At 33.3% G+C, this 15,933-nt stretch overlaps 1 protein-coding gene across 1 annotated transcript; it reads left to right on the top strand.

The window, feature by feature from the left end:
* Nucleotides 1–1,754: 1,754 nt before the first annotated feature.
* cope (COPI coat complex subunit epsilon) lies at nt 1,755–15,729 on the top strand. Its single transcript, NM_001007364.1, is given in 10 exon segments — nt 1,755–1,878; nt 2,088–2,150; nt 4,919–5,019; nt 6,125–6,277; nt 6,385–6,438; nt 8,857–8,938; nt 10,433–10,588; nt 13,192–13,260; nt 15,332–15,406; nt 15,511–15,729. Coding segments are annotated over 10 exon segments (903 nt in total). The 5' UTR covers nt 1,755–1,776; the 3' UTR covers nt 15,559–15,729.
* The last annotated feature ends 204 nt before the right edge of the window (nt 15,730–15,933 follow it).

Genomic DNA, 15,933 nt, shown 5'->3' with positions numbered 1-15,933 from the left:
CATCTAGCATCAAGGTACGAAGAAATTTAAGGCCTTAAATTCAAAGGGTAATTTTTTTAAAGTCTATTTTAAAATACTCAACTCAAAAAATATCCCACAGTTTGATAATTACATATCAAAAAATAACAGGGCAGAGTCTGAGACAACAGCTACATTTTTAATCAATGGTTTTACATTGGCAGCAAAACTAACCAGCACTTTTGCCCAATACATTTGCCTCAGCCAGGGGTTCATTTTAATTTTTAGACTTTTTTAGGCACCTTAATTTCTGACCAAAAGCAGTTAAAGCATAGACCAGCACTGTCATTTTGCTTTATGGGCACATCATTTTAGTGTCATCAGCATAAAATTGAAAAAGTAATCTGCGAGTCCAAAGCGAACATTTATTCTAAAATGCGGAGATGAAGCGGTTTTCGCAATTGTTTTGGAACTTCCGATTCAGTCACCTATGAGAGAAATGACTAGGAATATTTAACGGCAGAAAATGGTCAAACTACTTGCTCTACAAACAAATGTTTGCATGACTATACAGACCAAGTAGAATAATATAATAAGAAAATATCAGTTTGCAACATCAAACAGCAAAACGAGCAGTTTTTAATGTCTAATAATTAAAATAATTCAAATGGGCGCGCCCGCTTGTCGGCGAAGAATAAGGTGAATACTGACCAAGGAAAACAAAATGGTGGCAAAACAGATCATTTGGGGAACCCCACATTTTAGATGTGCTTTAGAGGATAAACATCTTTTTACATAAACTGAAAAGTTTCTAGGTGAAGCAGTGGCGCAGTAATTGCTGTCGCCTCACAGCAAGAAGATCGCTGGGTCGCTGGTTCAGGCCTCGGCTCAATTGGCGATTCTGTGGGGAGTTTGCATGTTCTCCCTGCGTTCGAGTGGGTTTCCTCTGGGTCCTCCGGTTTCCCCCAAAGTCCAAAGACATGCGGTACAGGTGAATTGGGTTGGCTAAATTTTCCGTAGTGTATGAGTGTGTGTGTGAATGTGTGTGTGTGTTTCCCAGAGATGGGTTGTGGCTGGAAGGGCATCCGCTGCGTAAAAACTTGCTGGATAAGTTGGTGGTTCATTCCACTGTGGCGACCCCGGATTAATAAAGGGACTAAGCCGACAAGAAAATGAATGAATGAATGAATGAATGAATGAATGAATGAATGAAAAGTTTCTATTTTTCAATAAAATTTGAATCAGCAAAGTGCATGACTGGTAGTGGCTGATAAAAAGAGGGTGAAAATGGCGATAAAACAGGAATATTAAAGTGTAAATTCCACCAATAAAAGAAGAGATATGAAAAAAATCTAACGAATAATATCTAGATAAGGAATAAAATGGCAGAAAATGTGGAATTGGGCAATAAACAAAAAAAAAAAAAAAATGGAATAAACAAAGGGGAGGGATTGACAATATCCAAAAACAAATTGGCAAAGGAAGTAAATGTTTTAACAGAATGAAGATACAAATATTGCAGGACCACCTGAAGTAGATACAACAGCATGCAGAACTACCTGAAGTAGATACAACTGAGCATGCAAAACTAGGCTACCTGAAGTAGATACAACTGAGCATGCAGAACTACAATTTGCTCAATAAATAGTTATTTTCTTTCTTTCTCATGCTTCAAAATCCAGTCCAGCGGGTGGCGGTAACACACTTTATGCTGGCTTGTCAACTGATGAACCCGTTTCAGAAGTAGAAGAAGCCGCAGTTCGGTTACGTGGCTTTGACGTGGCCATAGTGATGTCGACAAGTTGACACTTCACAAACATGGCGTCTCAGCAAAGCGAAGTGGATGAGCTGTTCGATGTGAAAAACGCGTTTTACATAGGCAGTTATCAACACTGCATTAACGAAGCTCAGAAAGTAAAGGTGAGCGTGCTGCAAATAAATATTCTCTATGACACGGAAACATTTCTTGCTGTAGTGTTTTTAGGATTGACAGTGTTTTGTTAGCTAACGTTAGCGGCTAAGTAATTCAAAGTGGCTATATTCAGTGCTTAACTTTAAATATTTGAACACGCCTGCGATTAGCAAAACGTGACAAACAGCCACATGTAATTGTTTCACATTTCTTTCAGACTTCAGGGCCAGAAAAGGAATCGGAGAAGAACATTTTCCTTTACAGAGCTTATATTGCCCAGGTAAGTTCTGATCGTCAGGGTTGCTTTGATATTGTTTTGATGGCATTCACAGCATATATATATAACAATACAATACTAACAATACTAACACATATACATACATATATACACACACACACACACACACACACACACATATATATATATATATATATATATATATATATATATATATATATATATATATATATATATATGTGTGTGTGTGTATATATATATATATATATATATATATATRTGTGTGTGTGTGTGTGTGTGTGTGTGTGTGTGTGTGTGTGTGTGTGTGTATATATATATATATATATATATATATATATATATATATATATATATATATATATATATATATATGTGTGTGTGTGTGTGTGTGTGTGTGTGTGTGTGTGTGTGTGTGTGTATATATGTATGTATATGTGTTAGTATTGTTTATTTCTATCAAGAACACAGTTTCATTTTTGGTGTTTTATCAATGGTAAAATGCTGTTTAATATTTTTTTGCTAATTAGTCTAAGATTCTATGAAATAACGTACTGTCTCTTTAAAAGCTGAAAGAATATTAAATTATTCAAGCTAAAAAATACACCACAATACACTAAGTGGCATATCAAGATTCACAAATATATTGATTAGGCTTGGGCTGGTATAAGTTTCTGACGGTATGATAAACTTGGATAAAATATTACAGTTTCATGGTTCACGTTACTGTGATTACTGCTCTAAAATAAGTTCTTTTGAAATGTCTGGGTAAAACAAAATACAAACAAAACTTTTTTTCCCCATTGAACACAATTTATTATATTTTAAGAAACATTTAAAATATTTTGTAACATTAAACATGTCGGGCTAAATAATTAAAATGACTCATTGACTTCTGCTGTAGTTATAAAAATACAGATTTTAACACACAAAAAATACATTAAAAACATTTCTTATTCCTTGGAAATAATGTAACAGAACATTTTAGCGGTAAACCTTGAAACCAGTTATCGTCCCATGCCTAATATTGATAATACAAAATGCTTTTTTGAACATCTGATTAGAATAATAAAGTGAATTCTGAAGAATCGTGACACTGAACACTAATGTCTGCTAAAAATGTCATATCGCAGAAATAAAAATGTATATTTATAAATAAAAGATAACAATTTAAAATCCTTTAAAACAGAAATATTAATGTTTTAATGTAGTTTTGAATGTGCGGACATTTTTTGCTATTACTGCTGAGAATTTTGTGAAAAATCTGCAGATTTATGCCGAATAATTTTAGGAGTATTATAATAAAAAATGTTATATATGAAGTAATAAATAATACATTTTTAACTTTATTTACAGTTTACAATCCAAATTCAATTAGATTCACTTATTTGGTAAACAAAGCAAGTATATTATATAAAATATCTACTGAAAGACAGAAAATTCGAATTTACAAACTGTATTGTAAATAAATCATATGAACATTTTAATATTACTATTTTTATATCACAATAAAATTTGTGAAATTAATGAACTGAAAAAATATAAACTTACACACATTTACTCAACTAAATACATAGACTCATTGATGCGCTAAAAATGTGCTGAAATCTGTGGATTTCTGTGTGCGCAGATTTTGTGTGGGCCTAGTTATTATTACTAAGCCATACTTGCATGCTATTTCAGAGCGAATATTCAAAGTAATATGGTATAAAATATAGGGAGCACGTCACAGGTTGGCATTGTTTAAAAATGAACCAATGTGAATATAAAACCAATTTCACCTCAGTAAAGCAGTCTAGACAGAGTAGCGCTATTTACTGATGCTTTGTTTTTAAAATAAATAAAAGTCTACGTTATCGATGCTGTAAAACATACCATATGAAATTGAAAATAGTCACATTAATCTTTCGCGCAAACTGTGGGTCTGTCTGCGTGAACGGGTGCACAGATGTAAAAATCTGCATTTGTTGACAGACAGTTTGAGTTACTTATCAGAGTTATGGTAATTATCGGCCCGACAATATTTAATTAGATGAACATTTTTTAGTCTTTTGCCTCACCCAGAATATAAAACAAGCTTACAGTTGAACTTAGAATTATTAGCCCCCCTGTTTATTTTTTTCCCCCAATTTCTGTTTAACGGAGAAGATTTTTTCAACATATTTCTAAACGTAATAGTTTTAATAGCTCATCTCTAAAAACTGATTTATTTTATCTTTGCCACGATGACAGTAAATAATATTTGACTTGATATTTTTAAGACACTTCTATACAGCTTAAAGTGACATTTAAAGGCTTAACTAGGTTAACTAGGCAGGTTAGGGTAAAAAGGCAAGTTAATGTATAATGATGGTTTGTTCTGTAGACTATGGGAAAAAAATAGCTTTAAGGGGCCCATAATTTTACCCCTAAAATGGCTTTTAAAAAATTAAAAACTGCATTTATTCTAGCCGAAATAAAACAAAAGACTTTCTTCAGAAAAAAAAATATTATCAGACACACTGTGAAAAATTCATTGCTCTGTTAAACATAATTTAGTAAATATTTTAAAAAGAAAATTCAAAGGGGGACCTAATAATTCAACTGTATAAATGCATTTAGATAATTTATTTTAATCCTTACTATTGGAAAGTGAAGGGTCTTTCAACTAGCACAACAAAAAATGTTTCTTAAGGCAATCACCTACTGCACCTATTAACTCTTTTAAAACTTCTAACTGGTACCCCAGACTAGTTTGCGAATGAAAATCAATAATTTAATGTTAATAAAGAGAATTTTTGTTGTTTTTTCAGAGGAAGTATGGTGTGGTACTGGATGACATAAAGCCCAGTTCTACTGAGGAGCTGCAGGCTGTCCGAATGTTTGCCGAGTACCTGTCCAGTGAGGGGAAGAGGTTTGTACAATTAAGCTGTCATGTTTGTGATTAATTATTTTAAATTAGGGCTGAACAATATATCGTTTGAGCATTGATATCGCAATGTGTGAATTTGCAATAGTCACATCACAGGATTAGATTATTTAACAAAGATTAAAAATTATTATAAAATATAACATAATATTATTTATTGAGTGTTGACTATGAAATTTTACATTTGATTGTTCAATTTCTACTATGGTTGTCTGGGCTTTCTAAAGCACTGTTGATTAATTTATTTTTCCTTGTATTTTATTATAATTTATGCACATGCACTGTATAGTCCCTGTTGATCTCAATAAATGAAATCTTTCCAAATAAAACTAACTATATGCATTCATATTGCAATTCACATACACATCAAAAGAAGTTCGCACTGTCAAATTTTTCCAATATCGGGCAGCCCTATTTTAGATTATGAACAGATTAAACATAAGGCTGCACAATATATTGTTTCAGCATCAACATATACTCATTACAGCATGTGCGATAGAGTCAGGATTATCATTGAGTAATCCTAAACTTTAACCGTAACAGACTGAAAGTTGATCAGTTGTATGTGTGAGCATTTCAAGCATTCAGTCACACGAAAAAACATTTTGTAGCTTTATCAAAAATGAAATGTATTTGTTTATATGATAAACTGTAGTGTTATTTTACGTTTAGGTCCGGTGTCCTGCAGATTTTAGCTCCAACCTTAATCAAACACACCTAAACAAGCTAATCAAGGTCTTACTAGGTATACTTGAAACACCCAGGCAGGTGTGTTGAGGCAAGTTGGAGCTAAACCCTGCAGGGCACCAGACCTCCAGGAACGAGTTTGGTGACCCCTGCTCTATTGTATTTTTCTGTGCTTGTAATTGGTTTATTACATTTTCTGCAGATGCACTGCTCGACAAAGTGATCCCAAACAATCTAAAAGTTTGATTTCTTTCCACATCTTATTATAAATAGCTGAATTGCGATGAAAAACTCAATTGCGATGTTAGTTTATTCCAATATTGTGCAACCCTGCTTAAAACCTAAATGTATGCAGTCAAAATGAATTTAGCAGTTTGTTCTGATGGCGCAATGCTTTTCTTAGGGATGCAATAGTAGCAGACCTGGATAAAAAGATATCTAAGAGTGTCGATGTTTCCAACACCACCTTCCTGCTGATGGCGGCTTCCATCTACTTGCATGAAATGAACACAGATGCGGCATTACGTACTCTGCATCAGGGAGAGAGTCTGGAGTGGTGAGTCCAGCCTGTCAAACAGACAATTATTCAAATATTGTTTAGATAATCTCAAATTAAGTTGAATTACTAATCTCTATATTGGTTGTTTTGTATTTTTCTTATAGCATGGCCATGACTGTCCAGATTCTACTAAAGTTGGACAGAGTTGATATGGCAAGGTGATTTTTATTTGATATTTAGCTTTGTGTGTTTTTCTTATGCATCGAGTGCCTTTGCATGGTCAGCTAAAAGTACAGAATGAACCAACTGCTGACACTTTCTTGTATCCTATAGGTTATATATACTGTATTCATTTTGAGAAAATTGTAAAAATATATTAAAAAATATTTCAATAAAAAATAAAGTTTAGTAATCTACACTCAGAAATAGAGATACAAAACCATCACAGAAGTGGTCCTCATGGGCTTTCAAGAAAATATTTATTAGTGACTAAGTAGACATATAGACTAATTTTCTAAGATAACAATATGGACTTTTAGATACAAAAGTGTACTTTAATTCCTCGTTTACACTGAGTGGTACAGTACGGTTCGGTACGGGTCATCAGGCTTGGGCCTCCTTGGCCAAATGGTACTGATGGAACCCTTTGGTGCTCTACAGACAGCTGCAGTCGACGTCATTGTCACTTGAACTTCTCATATCGTATGAGAAGCACTTTTTACTAACTTAAACAAATGCTTTATATACATAAATACTTATGTAAAAATGTTAATTGCTAACCTTTTTTATAAACAGGATTTGAATATAGCTGCAGATCAATGAAAATGCGAAGCAGCATACTGTAACATCTGCCATTATATATATATATATATATATATATATATATATATATATATATATATATATATATATATATATATATATATATATATATAAAATAAAACATTTATGAACACATTTCATCACACATTTCACACTTGCAGTCTCTGAAATGTTAACAATAACAAAAAAAAAACATGAAACATACATTTAGGCCTTTTTTTGGTTTATAAACGATACAAAACATATACAGGAAGGTCAGTACAAATCTTTATTCTTCACCAGCACATGTAAGGTTTATATTTAGTTAAGAAATAATTCCGTCATTCCGAGTTCATAATAGTCCAAAAGTTTCTCTGTAAACCAATAGTGTTCAGCTGAGCGTCAACCTCCTTTTGGTACCCTTTTGTTGTGCTAGGTACCCTTTGAAAAGGATACCCAAAAAGTGCTACAGTACAGTTTGCTTTTTGGTAGCTTTTGATTGTGGAAACGGACATAAAAGCATACCATACCGTACGTCTCAATGAAAACAGGTGATTAAAAGGTGCCAACCCAGCTCTTGTACCATTTCTCAGAGCATATGATAATAGACATGGCCAATATATATATATATTTATTTATTTATTTATTTATTTTTTTTTTATAATAATTTATGGGTGTCATGCACAGATTTTAATAGCTACTGTATGTGCCAGTGATTTGGTGCTTCACAAAATTGCAGCCATATTTAAACTGTTCACAGTGGGTTTTATGTAATTTTGTTCACATGGATAATAAAGATTAATCATATGACGTCATCATACTGCTGTGCCATCTGCCAATCGTTGCATTGCTGATCATGATTCGAGTGATCTTAGATCCGTTCATTCCGACATTTTAGTCGATTCTTGAACTTGTTTGAAGAACCAAATTAGCCAAAGATCATTTATCAAGCTTACAAGATCCAGGGTCTGCCAGATCATATGAGAACTAAGATTGTTTAAGTGTGGTACAAAGAACAGAGCCCTGATTTGCACCTTAAAAAAAAAAATTCACTACATATTGTGATTATGCATAGAACTAGATCTGTGATTGGTCTGCTTGGTAAAGGTAAGAAATTTAGGCGGAGCCAAGAGCTGTGGAAATGTTTAACCAGTTCTGTAAAAGACCTCTAGATAAATGCTTTTGTTTTGTGTTTGTTTTATGATTAGATTTGTTGAAAATCTCTCTGTTCCCATCTCTTTCTTTTTTGAATGAGAGTTTGAGCTATATCTACAGTAGCATCACGCACATTCACAGTGTAAACTCAAAACATTAGTAAAGAAATTTGACGCATTGGAATCTAGAAACACCACTGCTTACTAGCATTTTGGAAATGTAATTGCAGAGCAACACAGACAGGACACACAAGTATAAATCAGGGTTTAGTGTTATCACAATTCCAAAATGATGACTTTGATATGATAACTTATTAATATGTTCTAATACTATAATCAAATAAGTACCTAAAAAAACTAAAACGATGTTTAGTTATTTTTTTTTTATCTATCCCTATTGTTTTAAAGAACCAGTATTAATAAATATGAGGAATCATAGCATTTTTAACAGTGAGGTATTGTGATGCTTTTCTAGTGATAAGCTTTCGGGGATTCGGGATATCCTGTAACATGAGTTTTTGTGTGAACATTTCATATGTATTATAAAGATTACCTTTTAATTATTAATTGACAACACATTTTGGAGTTTAATTTCTCACTTACACCTGCAAGAACGTACACTTGTCTTCAGTCAATTGCCTTTAAGTTTGTTTTCTTCTGTTGTGTATCTGCTCTTTACAGAAAAGAGCTAAAGAAGATGCAAGACCAAGATGAAGATGCTACTTTGACTCAACTCGCTACAGCCTGGGTCAACCTTGCGATTGTGAGCATTCAAGTTGATTTACTTTCTTATCAGTCGGTTCTTGTCACCAATAAAATAGTGCACGTTACTATAATTAATTTGTTTAAAATGCAATTAAAAATCAAACTGCAACGACTTTTTCTTTGAAATAACGTTGCTGGCCATTGGATGTTAGGCAGCTTATTTAAGAACTGTTTCTGTTAATTGAAATTCATGCACAATGCCTTGTACATGGATGTTATTTTTCTGCGTAAATATGAGTTTCTGTGTTTTTTAGTGTTTGGGTGTCTCGTGATTATAATTCATGGTTTCCGCTACATTCATTCTTCCGTGGTGGGGCGCCACGCCAAAATTGATCCCGCCTCGGCTAAATTACAGCTTTTCATTCAAAACATTCAGCCCTGTTTTTTTTTTTTTAATAGCGGGTGATAATCGCACCAAAACGTATTTAAAGGTAAGTGAATTAAAACAGCGTAAACTTTTCTGTAACCGTAGTAGTGCTGTGCGTCATTTGTTTAACCCTTCAAGATTACGTGCTGACTGACTGACAGGTGCGTGATGCGTGAGGCCAGCAAACGTAACGTATGGCTATTTCACTTTACTTCAGGACGCATTAATACTGCTCTGTAGGTCTATTGGAGACATTTAAAAATATTCCTTGCAAATCTAATAAATGTTGGAGACATACTACATAAACGCACTAAATAGTACTTCAGCACCGTTTATTTGAGAGTGCACAAGAAGATCTGCTCTTGAGCAGCATATATTTGAGGGGCGTGCAAGAAGTTTTGTGCATGAGCAGAGGAAATCGGCATGCAAACAAAGAGATTCACATGCTCGTAGGCTATTACATAAATGTGATCTCGACTTGTAATACTGCATTCACGACATTTGTCTTTGAAATAACGCCATAGGCAGTTGGTAGATCTGTGTAAAAAAAGGCCTGCCACTACAGCTGGAAAAAATCCTAGAGGAAACACTGTAATATAATGATATTGTAGTTTCAATGCACATGCTAGGAGCCATTATGAGTATGCAGGGTAATCAAATCAGTTTTCAACATGCGATCACTTATTTACACAGCTTTTTATCACTTTGACTCTGAAAGTGACAACCTATTTGATTTGTGTTGTGTTTGAGCTGTTCAGGTGACTTTCAATCTGAGACAACTAAAATTGCCAGACAAAACTATTAAAATTACTTGTATATGTATTATTTTTTGGGAAGGCCAATGTCAAATTATTTTAGTAAATTCCTGATTGACTTGGTATTGGGATTAATGCTAAATTCTGTTTCTGGTATTGTTTATACCCAATCATTATTTTATTATTTATTTATTTATATAATATTATTGTTAATATTTTCTATTATCCCTTAAGATTGGCAGGTTGTGTTTGTGTTCTGGCATTTTGTGTGAGATAAATTTGTTTTTATAAAATCTCTGTATTTTTGTGGTGTCATTACTGTATATTCTTGTCATTTGTGAGTAAAATGTCTTTCCTTTTCTTCCACCAGGGTGGAGAAAAGTTGCAGGATGCCTTCTATATCTTCCAGGAAATGTCAGACAAGTACTCGCCCACGCTGCTGCTGCTAAACGGTCAGGCTGCCAGTCACATGGCTCAGAATAAGTGGGATGAGGCGGAGTCAGTTCTACAGGATGCTCTGGACAAAGTAAGAGACCTAATTTCAGAATAGCAAATGTCAGGAAGTTTTGTTACGAACAAAAAGTTTTCTTAGAATTTGCATTGCACAGTTTTTGACAAGTATAAACTGACTGCTTGAATTCAAAATGACTTTTACACTAACCACAGCCCAAACCTAGACCATAGTCAATTTACTCTGTAGTCTGAGTTCTGTTCATTTGTTTTGGCACATTAGTTCTTTGACTGTTCGTCAAAATTGCTTCACACTAAACATGTTAGGTACTTTTGAGTTAAAATTAAATACAGTACAAAATTCTTGTCTGAATTTTTGTGTGAATCACATTTGGACCGTGCCGCTGAAATTTTAATTAATCATAATTTAGTTTGGTCTGGTTCATTTTTATTTTTATTTTTTTTTGCATGAATGGCAATCATATACAGTATAATCTAATGTCAAAATCTTGAACGGTGTCTGATTTGATACGTGTGTCGTATAACAAATAGAGATTCGTCACAGTTAATTAATCGTAAAGGCTTCTCAACACTGCGTTTCTGCAAATAAAAGTTATGCAATCTGTGTACTAGTTTATACACCGAGACTGAGGCTATTAACTGAGGCAAGCTCGTGCAAGTTAATTTCCAATGGATGGACGCGCACGCAACGCCATGCGCTCGCGCTTTTCTGGTGCACTAGTTACGATGGGGCTTCTGTGACCGCGGGAACTGCAAACGGCTGAAGTTTGAGAAAGAAACATAGGTTTGCAAACATGCATAGAATATTGATCTGCCAACCGAGGTTAATCGAGTATTTTTTGGAGAGATTGCAGAAAGACACTGAGTGGATCGGCTGTCTAATGGCCCGAATCTCCATGCGTGGCATTCACTGCGTGTTCAGTGCAAATAGACGCTAAATGTCTAACAGCGTATAGATCTTTGTTAAAGAAGCTTGACTTTACTAAGTTTATACTGAAACTTCGGCTCATGACAATGAACGGTACTGTGCAGGTGATTATCGCGGGATTGCTGCTCTGCTCTGCTTATATATTGGGCCGGCTGACTCTTTTTTTTTTTTTTTTTTTTTTTTTTTTTTTTCCACAAACACAGAAAAATTAAAACAACAAGACTGATCATTTAAAATTACACAAACTGGAACCAAAACCTTTAAAGAGTAACTTAAAAGAAGTGAAACTTCTTTCTTTCCTTTGTCTGATCTTTCTGGTATTATATTGACATGCGTATAAAAACAATAGTAACGTTACAAAATGTATACTGCAGTGCTTCATTTTTGTTTGATACAAACCATAGATTTTTTTTTCCACAAAATAATAGCAGGACATTTTATAGCACATAATTCACATTTAAGCACATTCAAGGCAGCATGATGATGTTATTTATTGTTTGTATTATTGTCGTCGTCATCATCATTATTAATATTTTATAATTATTGGACATTCATTTTGGAGTTATTGCACAAGTATCAATAAGTGATAACAGAATTAGTTAATTGTTTCTGGTTTTTGTTAGTCCTGATTGATGTTGTTTTAAAATACATTATATCTGTAATATACATTTTGCAGTGGTGCTCATTTATTTTTGGTGCCCTGCATTAGACAGATACTATTCTTCTTATTTATTTTTTCATTGTTCTATCATTTATTTACAGTGTAAAAATGATGTATGTTTAAATGTCAAAAATTTGACTTATTTTTAAGCACAAGTAGAGAAATGGACTATTATTTGTTTTTAATATTATTTTGTGCCGTATTATATGGTTACTGAGCAGCAATAAATAACACTTAAAAAAATATAAGGTGTTTTCATCCGATTTTCTAAACTAGTAGTGTTTTAAAATTAATGAATGCATAATAACAGTGATAACCGTGAAACCGCCATTATTTCTCAGACTATAATCGTACAACCAAAATCTATAATCATTGCATCCCTAATAACAAAGCACTTTGACAAAGAAAGCTGGAATTCACTAACAAACATGGAAAGACCAACAACATTTTGGACACATTGTGCAGGAACCCACTTGACGTTAATTTTGGAATCACATTCATTTGCAGAAGATTAAAATATCACTATTATCATCACAATTAACTGTTAATTCTCTTGTTTACTCACCCTTCACTTGTTCCAAACCTTTTGACTTATGTTAAACATAAAACAAGTTATTTTGAAGAAAGCTGGAAACCTGTAACCATTGATTTCGATGGCATTTCTTTTTCCTACTATGGATATCAATGGGTTCTGTTTTTTTTTTTTTTTTTTTTTTTGCCTTTTTCAAAATATCTTTTTTGGACAAAGAAACTCATAAAGGTTTGGAACCACACAGGGATTAGTAAATAGTGAGCAAATTCATTTTTAAGTGAACTATCCCTTTAAGTTCAGTTTAATCACATGTTTATATTGCAAAGTTACTGTCATCCTACTTGTTCAGGTCATTTTTGTATCTTATTAATCTCTTATGCTGACAATGCAGTAAGTTAGCTGTCTTTGAGGAAGAACTAGCATTTTTGCTTGAATTTGCCAGAATTCATCAAGTTCCTGTATATCGATTATTCAGTGAGCTGACATGGATTCATTTTGAACTGCTGTCTAATGTCATTATTTGTTCATCTTCTACAGGACAGCGGCCATCCGGAGACACTCATCAACCTCATTGTGTTGACACAACATATGGGCAAACCATTTGAGGTAAAAATACAAATAAATATCATTGTCCTTGTCTGAGGAATTCCTCTGCAGATGTACAGCGGGGAAAATAAGTATTGAACACGTCATGTTTTTTTCCTGGGAATAACATTTCCAAAGGAGCTGATGACACGGATTTAAACCCAATTTTGGTTAAAACTCAAACAATACAAACATTTAAATAAAACAAATTAACAAATGTATTTATTACTTTATATCAGTGGTTCTCAAACTGTGGTACGTGTACCACTAGTGGTACGCAGGCTTCCTTCTAGTGGTACGCGGATGAATCAAATATGTAATATGTACATGCTACATATATTTAAAGAAATTATCAAAAATGATTTATATACGAATATGATGACATAAAGCCTACATTTATGAGGTCTAGGCAACATTTCCAGGTGCTAACAAACCAGGAGTTATTTCTTTTTTAAACTGTACAGAGCTTAAGCTGCTTTACTAGACCTAATACGCTACTGTATTTCAAAACTGCTCATTATGGTGGTACTTGCAAAGAACATTTTTTTCCGAGGTGGTACTTGATGAAAAATGTTTGAGAACCACTGCTTTATATAAAAGGCGATATTTTGGTGATAGCAGTTAAAGATGCCTCTCATGTGGAGAATGAAGTCACATGAGTTCAGCTGTGAGTTTTTCACAGATTTCAACAAGGTCTAAAAATCTTATGGTTCTGTGAGTCTCGTCTATCAAATCTAATCTTTAAATTTGTATTTTTTATTGTATTGAAGTCAGGTGATTGGTTTGGCCATTCTATAGCTTTATTGTCCTCTAAAAGCATTTGAGAGATTTCTAGGCTGTTTTGGATCATTGTTTTGCTGAAATGTCCACCCTGGTTTCATCATCTTCTCATCCTGATAATGTAGATGTTGGACTAATATTAATTTACAATGATGAAGGGCAGAGGGTTGCTGATTAACTACTGAGAGATTTCAGCTGCTGTCTGGGCTTTCACTGCCTTGTTACACCTCTCTTTCTTCATGTGTTCAATATTTTTTCCGTGCGTCATTTCATTTTATTACACATAACTTAATTTGTAAACTAATCAGATTTTTTTCTTTGCATACATGAATTTCTTTGGTTGTTACAAATCCAGGGAACATTTCAAGTCAATTGGATCTATAGAAATGTGTTTTCTGAGAAAAATGGTGACAATACTTATTTTCCCTGCTTTGGGAATTTACTGTTTTCCTGGAAAGCAAATTATACCTTACTATACAAAATGCTCTTGGTGAAAATTGCATATAAGGAAAAAAAATCTGAAATCCTAAAGGTGTGTAAGAGGCATTTGTATACAAACCATGTTGTATAGTTTTATTCAGAAATGGTTGTCAGGATCAAAAATTATTCCAAGACATTATTCCAAGGAAACAATACAGAAGAAACAAAAGAGGTTCCATTCTGGTTGCTGAAAGGGCAGTCCTTCGAGGCCAGTTTATATACAGGCATACAAACACATGATGATGCATTGTCTTTAATCATTGGTCTAAACGGTTTTTTTGTTAGAATCCTGTTAATAATATAATCAAACCATTGTCAGCACAATATTCCTGCAACTGGCACATTCCAATAATTCAACTGATTGAAAAGTACAGTTGGGCATGAGATTATATCAAGAAGCACATACATTTATAACATTTGTCTTTGTTTTTGTGTTTTAAGTATAAATATATAAAATAATATAAATAAAATATATGGAAATGCATAAAAATTATTTATCTAACAAAAATTATGACAGGGAAAAATGTTTACAAGCATAACTTTTTAGTTTTCCTCACTATAAATATATCCATTAAATTTAAAATGTTGAAAATAGAATTTATTTAAAGCGAAATTGTGCCATTTTACTAGTTACAACCACATTATTAAAGCTGTAAAGCCTAAACTAATTAATTTAAAGCTTAACTGAAATCATCAGGGTCTCTCTTTTATAGCACACAAATTCCAAAAGTGTGTGAATGTAAGTTTTTGATTAAAAAATGTGACTTGTATCTGAAAGATTCATTTTTTACTCTTGAGGAATCACCATAATTTTGTGCTTATTTCTCCACAGGTTACAAATCGATATTTGTCTCAACTGAAAGATGCACACAAGTCGCATCCTTTTATTAAGGATTATCTTGCTAAGGTAAGGTTTTTTAATGTGTTCTGGGACCTTGTTCTGTTTGTATATGAGAACCTATTGTGAGGGGATTGTTTTAATAACTGAAGAACTCAATTATGTTTCCGCAGGAGAATGAATTTGACAGGCTTGTCATGCAGTACGCCCCCAGCGCCTGAAATAGTACCCAGTTTTAATTTATACGTCTCCTATGGTGCACCCCAATGTTATTTCTTTCATTTCTTTTATGCCTTTAAACAAAAATGCATCCAGCTCCTTGTCTTTCTCAAATTCCCTAATGCTCTGTCTACATTCCTATATGATGGTTTAATAAACAGGTTGGTTTATCATTCATAGTGTTGCTGTATTTCTACATGCATTTTCTTAATCATAATTAAAAATAATATAATAATCCGATTAAAAAATCAGGTAAATAACACATCCCAGATCTGAATGAATGAAATAATCGTATTAAATACTTTTGTTCTTTACACAGGTAAATGTGCTGACAGCAGAATCACAAAAAAATTATCTATGGAAATCAAATTTATTAA

The sequence above is a fragment of the Danio rerio genome, chromosome 2 (assembly GCF_049306965.1).
Source record: "Danio rerio strain Tuebingen ecotype United States chromosome 2, GRCz12tu, whole genome shotgun sequence".
NCBI lineage: Eukaryota > Metazoa > Chordata > Actinopteri > Cypriniformes > Danionidae > Danio > Danio rerio.
This window is presented reverse-complemented; position numbering and strand designations above follow the sequence as displayed.